The sequence below is a fragment of the Nerophis lumbriciformis genome, linkage group LG05 (assembly GCF_033978685.3).
Source record: "Nerophis lumbriciformis linkage group LG05, RoL_Nlum_v2.1, whole genome shotgun sequence".
NCBI lineage: Eukaryota > Metazoa > Chordata > Actinopteri > Syngnathiformes > Syngnathidae > Nerophis > Nerophis lumbriciformis.
In genome coordinates this window covers 45,380,333-45,388,310 of record NC_084552.2, presented here as the reverse complement: position 1 = coordinate 45,388,310, position 7,978 = coordinate 45,380,333, and the positions used below count along the sequence as shown (strand labels likewise).

The 7,978-nt window shown below is 40.9% G+C and overlaps 2 protein-coding genes across 6 annotated transcripts in view; one reads left to right on the top strand and one right to left on the bottom strand.

Annotated features, from left to right (window-relative positions):
• Positions 1 to 2,363: 2,363 nt before the first annotated feature.
• Positions 2,364 to 4,274, top strand: LOC133606302 (uncharacterized). Its single transcript, XM_061960077.2, has 4 exons — positions 2,364 to 2,630; positions 2,706 to 2,841; positions 2,907 to 2,992; positions 3,384 to 4,274. Exons 1-4 carry the CDS (start codon positions 2,619 to 2,621, stop codon positions 3,894 to 3,896), a joined length of 747 nt encoding a protein of 248 aa, XP_061816061.2. The 5' UTR covers positions 2,364 to 2,618; the 3' UTR covers positions 3,897 to 4,274.
• The window catches only part of arhgef15b (Rho guanine nucleotide exchange factor 15b), a 13,434-nt gene continuing 9,482 nt past the window's right edge, over positions 4,027 to 7,978 (bottom strand). For 4 of the 5 annotated variants that reach the window (XM_061959296.2, XM_061959299.2, XM_061959298.2 and 1 more), the window contains exons 12-17: positions 6,047 to 6,139; positions 5,809 to 5,972; positions 5,564 to 5,728; positions 5,175 to 5,245; positions 4,979 to 5,083; positions 4,027 to 4,763 (exon numbers count right to left, since the gene is read on the bottom strand). In XM_061959296.2, coding sequence (XP_061815280.1) covers positions 4,594 to 4,763; positions 4,979 to 5,083; positions 5,175 to 5,245; positions 5,564 to 5,728; positions 5,809 to 5,972; positions 6,047 to 6,139 — 768 coding nt within the window. In that variant the 3' untranslated portion in view covers positions 4,027 to 4,593. Of the gene's footprint in view, positions 4,862 to 4,978; positions 5,084 to 5,174; positions 5,246 to 5,563; positions 5,729 to 5,808; positions 5,973 to 6,046; positions 6,140 to 7,978 lie in introns of all 5 variants that reach the window. The other variant, XM_061959300.2, reaches the window with a different exon arrangement.

Sequence of the window (7,978 nt, the reverse complement as noted above, 5' to 3'; positions counted from 1 at the left end):
GACTTGTCCAGGGTGTACCCCGCCTGAATGCAGCTGAGAAGCTCCAGCAACCCCTGTGACCCCAGAAGGGACAAGCAGTAGGAAATGGATGGACAATTAACAGCTCCCACTTAGCTTTACTTTGTGTGGGGGAGGTTAAACACCCCCACATTATTCGGTGTCTCCACTCCTGCATACTTTGGCTTGGCAAGCCGATCGACCTGACTGGGATTGAACCCAGAACCCTTTGATTGGGAGCTAGCTGTTCAACCAGCTATCCTTGGTATTCTTGAGGAAAGATTGTGTGCCCCAATTACATATTTAATTGAGAACTTGTAATGATATAAAACATTAACTCCTCCACCTGGAGAGTCCATTATCCTTCAACCTGACTAGGATTTGAACCCTGTACTCTTTGAATGGGAGATAGCTATCCTTGGTCTTCTAGAGACAAGATTTCGGGCTCTGACATATTTAATCATGAACCTGTCAGTAAATTATGACCGAGATGTGATAAAACACTAACTCTTCCAAGTGGAGTTTTGTAAGTTACCTATCAGTCTTACTGGGATTCAAACCCAGGAGCACTTGTTGGAGAGGCAACGGTTTTAACCACTCCGCTATCCTGAGTCTTGAGAGATTCCAGGCATCAATGACAAATATATAATTAGGGAACTCTGTCTCAGTTAAACTCCAATGGAGGTGAAACAAAACCAATCCACCCAAGTGGGATTCGAACCCAGATCCAATATGACAGTGTGTAGTGTTAACCACTGAGCAATCCTGGTTCTTGTAGAACAAACAGTCACCACCTCATGGAAGGGCCAACACGGGTAGACGGACAACATTCACACTCGCATAAAACACATTACATGCAAAGTGAGATATATGTCAAGCATTTATTTCATATAAATCTTTTGGCTTAGTTTTTGAAAACTCCACATTTTCTGAGATTTTCAGTTTAATGTTTTCATAAGCTGTAAGCAATAACCATCAACGTTAGTTTTAAAAGAAGGCTTGAAATATCTTTCATGTTCTGAGCCTGTCATAGTAGTTTCACCTTGCAAATCTAAAACTTTTGCACGGTATATTTTCTAGGCAGATGACAGATTCTTAAGTTTTAAAAATGTTATGAAACGTTACATTCTTGCGTATTTCCACTGGTTTAATTTTAAATTCTACAAAAAAGTTTATTCAAATGTTTTTTTTTCCATATAATGTGCCTCTTAATACCCCACTGTAGGCTTGGTAAGGTCATGTTAGCTCTAAATTAAGCAAAATTGATGCTATTCCACCTTTTTTCCAAATAAGAACAAAGAACCCGAGAAATCTTATTTCTATCCATAGTGACAATATTGTACCTTTATGATTTCAGAATTTAGTGATGTAAGGGGATGTTTAAAAATAAGTGCAGGTAATGTAGAATATTTATCATAAAAATATTTTGAAATCTACACACTTATGAAAAACATTGACTTTGTTGTCATGTTTTTCATAAATAGTGTAGTTTTCAAAAGATTTCTGTGATTTTTCTTTTTTTTTTACTAATTTTCCCTAGATCTGCAGCTCAGAACCATAGACTGAATGATGAACTGTGAAACCTGTACACAGGAGCCAGTTTATTCGAGTGGGTTGCTGTGCTTCAAGGTTTAGGTTACAATGTGTTTGAACATGCTAATGTGATCTCAAATGTATGGAGGGTCACATGGGACCAAATAAAATGAATATATCTTTAAATTGAATGTGTCGATTATAATTTGAATTAAATACATGTGGGATTTTCTTGAATGTAAACATACATTTAATGATTTAAACCCAAAAAGACACTGGACCAGATTTTTAAGCACATATCTGGTCCAGTTATAATTTGCTATCTTGGATGTTTTTTTCTTTGTTCAGTTACAAAAACACGTAGATTTGGGGTCAACAAGACAAAGGATTTGAATGAGCGAATGTTTCTGCTTCGATTTTACACTTTCTATCAGGACTTTTTATAATTTGGATATTCTTAAAATTTAATTTCAACTGTCATATTTCGATATTTTTCCTCATTTCGACTCATCTCAATTTTGATTGGTTTTGACTTGTCTGATTTCATTTTTAAACAGTCATTTCTTGTCATTTGTATACTTTTAACTTATTCTCCTAATTATGACTACCAATTATTTGTTGCCATTGTCGGGTTCTATGTCGACTTAATTTTGCCCAAACTATTGTAATAAAGAGGAATATTTGTATTAGGTATTCTATACATTCACTCGGATTGATAATTGCTTGCAACTTTCTTCTGTCCTATTTTATTTTGATTGGAAATAGCGAACAGTGAACTCCTCAAATGTCTTGCATAATCGGCACTAAGCAATACTTGTCGTTTACTTTGCATTGGATCGATACCAGTAATTGTGTTATCAGCATCGAGTGAGCTCTGATTAAATAAGTTAATTTAAACAGTGTCGATCATGCAAGAAATGTTTATTTTTAGTTGGAATTGAATTCATTGGCCGGTATACTTAAAGGACCCACTGAGCTGACAAAAACATACTCTAAATTAGCCAGAGGAGGGCGCTCGAGTATCCTCAGCACTTCGTCTTGCTGCGCCACAAGACTTCCAGGCTACAAAACTCGGTCAAAAGTCCACCATGAGCTACGATGTAAGTGTTTTAGTTGCTTCTAAATGCATGTAGGTTGTAAATTAAGTTTAATCGGTGTCGAGTCCTCCCAAACAGACGCCTCGCAGGGCTGCTGTCCTGCCCCCGTGCTCCAACAGGACCCTGCAGCACCCCTCTTTCATGTCTCTGTACATAGCCGCTCAAGGCAAGACACGTTCCAAAGTACAGGGCAGCACCGGACCATCCCAGACAGGTGAGTCGGTGTTTACCTGCATCCAAACTGTTCAACAGCAGTGACCTGTTTGGCCACCTCTTTAGTCCCTGGCCTCAGCCCACCAGAGGTCTTCTACAATGACCCCATTCTCTGGGGGGAAAGGATCCCCAACACCGTGGCAAATTTGGAGGTAAGGCGCACAGATGGGTAAAAACTTAAAAGTCATGCAAACAAACATTTTTGTTGATGTAAGACAGGGGTTTCCAAATTATGTTTCTATATTTTCATTCTATAATCCTTATTGTGTTAAACTTTATTCTCCAATGTTCCCCCTGTGCACCGCTGATGCAAGGCTTTATTAAATTTTTATGAGCCTTCAAATCCTCGTGTCACTAATCGTTGAACGGGAAGTACATACCTCGGTTAATTCCAAAAGGTGTCATCAGGTTGTATGTAATATTTTGCTGCAATTACTGCCAAGGAAAGTCCCGTCAAACATGATTTGGAATTTTTCAAAACTATTGTGTCAGCAAGCATCAAAATGACAGCATAGCTTACCTGAAATTTCCCCTTCCCCCTAGTCGCAGTTGAGTTTCTTCCAGCTCCACACGCGACCGCCGCTTGTGTCCTCATTTGAAACTCCTCCTACGCAAGCAAACCCTAAACGAACACATCTGGGCAGCGCCAACGTCCATCCATCAGTCATCCATCTCAGCCCGGATGAGCTCCTGGCGATCCAAAGTCTCCTTAAACTTCCCCACCAGGTGCAATTCACCAACAGTGCAGAGCCACCTGTGGCTTGCAGGGACACCAGTGGCCTCGGATTAGCAGCAGGAGATGACGAGGAGGATGGAAGATGGTGCAATGCCGAGCTTGAGGCAGCTCACACTCTCATGGGAGGTTTTGTTCTGAGAGACGAGGGCACGGTTATGGTCCAGAGGCGTCCTGACGGATGGACAGAAGAACTTGCCAGCTGTGAACCAGAATGGATGGAGGCCATACTGATAGATGCTGTGGAGATCTACGAGGAGTACTTCATACCTCTTCCACAAACATCCTCTGTGGATTATATAGTGGATGTGGATGTTGAATAAGAAGTCCTACCGTTTCTTTGGGACGCATTTTCAAAATGTTTCGTTTGTCTGGGAGCTGTTATTTGGTTCAAGTGCCCATTTAACATCTAAATCAGTGACTTCAATTACATAGGACCAAGCACCTGGCAGGCCAGTTACACTTTTATTGTGTGTGTGTGTGTTGTAAAGCTACTCGCAGCACATTGCGTATTTACAAAACTAAACCTACACAAGGCTCATCCAGCGTGTCGGCCAAGTTGAGCAGTCCAGTGATTTCAATTTGTTTTTCCCAACTTGACTGGAACAATTGTTGCATTTTACAGTTTGTTGTTGTGTGACTTGTTCACAATGTGATGTTTTTGACACACAGTCATTAAAGCAGCAGCTTCTTGGAAAGTACAGTACAAGTTTGGAGGTGGTGAGTGTGTCCATTTCGTCATCACTCATCCTCGCAATCATCAAAGTCAACATAAAAGTCAACATAAAAGTCAACTTACAAGTCAACGTTAGTGTAAAAGTCAACCTAAATAAAGTCAACTTATATAAAGTAAACTTAAAGTAAAGTTATATAAAGTCAAGTTAAAAAAAGTCAACTTAAAGTCAAGTTAAATAAAGCCAACTTATATGAAGTCAACTCTTTAAAGTCGAGTTAAATAAAGTCAACTTATATGAAGTCAACTATATAAAGTCAACGTCAGTATAAAAGTTGTAAAAGTACTTAGTTCGAGATGTGGCTCTTGCCAGTGGTCACCAAGCTGGCCGCATGAATGACTCGATAACGTTCCTTTAGGTTGCGCCGCCTCACATGCTCGTTGGTGATCTCGACGATATGGTTGACGGGGAACCAACCCTTCTGGCCGTCTGACAGGCGGATACCCTCGTACCAACCTGGGGATGGGGAGGGACAGCAAACACACAAACGGAGAGAAGGGACAAAAGCGAAGGTTTCTCTATTGTTCATGCAATAACAAAAAAAAGTCAATAAACTGTTAAAAGGATTGCAGCAGTAATGAGGATGACAAAGAAGCAGGGGGGAGGGGCTGTATTAGTGATGTCATCATCGCGTGTTAGAACTAAACTAAAGTCCTGTACCTAGTTCTTACCTTCGTTGGTTTTGCGGATGATGTTGACGATTTCAGTTTGCTCCAGGTTCAGCTCGTCGGCCTGCTGGGCCACATACTGCTCCACACACTGCACCTGGGGACAATCTGACACAAACGCACGCATGCACACGCAAATTAAACACAAAGAACAAACAGCAAGCAAATGTGTCACAGTTTGTCATGTGGATGTGCTCACCCCAGACGTCATAGACCACATCATCTTCCTCTTTCCCGGGGAAGGCTGCCATCCACCTGTGCATGTCTGGCCTATGAAACAAAAATAGGTTTATTGCACCTTAAAGGTTCCAAAAGGTCACTTTTTCTGCCCTTTAAGCTAGTTAAACATCAAAAACAGGAAACCCATTCATCTAAAAAAAAAAAAAAGCTATTTTAGTCTGTTTTTAACTTTTTGGTGTTATTACTGTTGCCAGGCAGATGTTTGTTGGTAGGATTGCGAAGGAAAGGGCATGGACAAACCCACAAGATCACTGTTCTATTGCAATACAGGACACTGTCCTCTATTTGTCAGTATGAATAATGCAAACAACTTCATGCTCCAAGTGAGCATGAAGTGTTTGTGCTTACTTTGAAGGGGCTTTGATGAGGCGCTCCAGCATGCGGCCATTGTGGTTCTCCAGCAGGATTAGGGTGAAGCAGTTGTCGTAAGGTGCGCTGCTCCTGTCCTCCTCCAGGGGTTGCACCTGCACCAGCGAGCGATGAGCGTAGTCCAACACCACAAAGCGCTCGGCACTGTCGAGGCAAAGAGCGGGACGAAGGCGGGTGAAGGAGCAGTGGTATTTTGAAGCACAGAAATGAGGTATCAATCTCACCCCTTCTTGACTGTGCTGGCAGTAATGACGAGCAGGTCATTGAAGAGAAAGAGGTAGATGGGATTGAACTTGATTCTCATATGGAAGAGGGTTCCCCCCCGGGACATTTCTTGGAGCTCTCCCTTCTTCTCCAGGAATCGTGTCTGGGAGATGATCGGAATGGCCTACAAAAGGGAGCAATGTGTAGTATTGTACAAAACCACATTATGGCATACAATGGTGTGTTGTGTTTGCTTGCCTTGAGCTTGTCAAACTCTAGAGTTTTAGAGATGAGGATCAACTCCTCCATCTGTCTCATCTTCCCCACCTCTGTGTTGCACTCGTCAATGATCTGTGTGCGGTCATGTCAAATGATCAAATGAATCCGTGGATGTGTGACTGCTTAAGAACACAGGCAGTCCTCAGCCAACACCACACTCCCATAAATTACTTTAAAAAGTAGTTTCAACACAAGTGGTTTGGCTCTTAAATTCGTGTTTGACAATTATTTACTTGCACTGCGGAATAATATGTAGTCACGCAGAGCTACAGTGCATCCAGAAATTAGTCACCGCGCTTCCCTTTTTCCACATTTTTTAATGTTTCAGCCTTATTCCAAAATGGAATAAATTATTTTTTCTCCTCAAAATTCTACAGACAATACTACATAACAAAAATGTGAAAACATTTTTTGTTTAATTTAGCAAATGTATTAAGAATAATAAAACAAAAAAAATCACATGTACATAAGCATTCAAAGCATTTGCTCAATACTTTGTTGATGCACCTTTGGAAGCAATTACAGCCTCAAACCTTTTTGAATACGATGCCACAAGCTTGGCATACCTATCTTTGGGCAGTTTTACCCATTCCTCTTTGGAGCACCTCTTAGGTTGGATGGGATGCTGCCACCACCATGCTTCACTGCAGGGATGGTATCGGCCTGGTGATTAGCGGTGCCTGGTTTCCTCCAAACATGACACCTGGCAATCACGCCAAAGTGTTCAATCTTTGTCTCATCACATCAGAGAATGTTGTTTATTATGGTCAGAGTATTTCAGGTGCATTTTGGCAAACTCTAACCCTTTTTACTAAGAAAGGGCTTTCTGATGGCCTGCAGAGATGCTTGTCCTTCTGGGAGGCTCTCTTCTCTCCACAAAAGAATGCTGTAGCTCTGACAGCGTGACCATTGGGTTCTTGGTCACCTCTCTGACTAGACAAAGATGAATGCAGCAATGTACAGAAATATCCTGGATGAAAACCAACACTTCCCATCCAACCTGATGGAGCTTGAGAGGTGTGGGCGAAAGAGGCATGGGCAAAACTGCCCAAAGATAAGCGTGCCAAGCTTGTGGCATTGTATTTAAAAAGTCTTGAGGCTGTAATTGCTGCCAAAGGTTAATCAACAAAGCATTGAGAAAAGGCTGTGAATACTAAGGCTGTGATTTTTGTTAATTTTTAATACATTTGCAAAAAAAAAAGTTTCACATTGGCATTATGTGGTGTCTGTAGAATTTTGAAAACAAAAATGAATTTATTCCATTTTAGAAAAAGGTTTTAAAATAAAAATAATTTGGCATAAAAGAAGCGCTGTGAGTATTTTCTAGATGCACTGTGTACTGAGGAAGGATAACACCGTGCCTGCTCTCTATAATGTCTCCTAAGTGCGGGGCAGACTCCCCAGCTGGAGAAAAGGAAAGCCCCAGAATTAAAGTGACACCAGACATTGCAAAAAGGCTCAGAAAGGTAAGAAACGCTGACCAACACCACCTGCCGCTCAAGCATAAAGACGGTATCCTTGAACATGTGAAAGTTTTTTTTTCCTAAGAAATCCACAGTGATAACTTTGCCTCTTTTTTTCTTACATTATTTTGTCACAAAAATATAACAAGAACATTATATTATCTTATTTTACCGTTAGTGGTTTTGTATTTTTAATGTGTCTACATTTTTCACAATTGCTAATGGTACTGAATAAAACTTGTTTGGGGGCCTGAGAAATTTGTCTGCCGTTCAGGCTTGTCACACCCACGTACATTCAGGGAGCGTGTGCACTTACACCAATGCAGTTCCAAAGAAGTGACTAACAATTTGCAGTCATTTTGTTGTTTTGATAGCCTAAACATTGGTAGCTAAACTTTGCTAAATTGACTAATTAGTTAACAACACACAAAGATAATGCGTGTCTGTG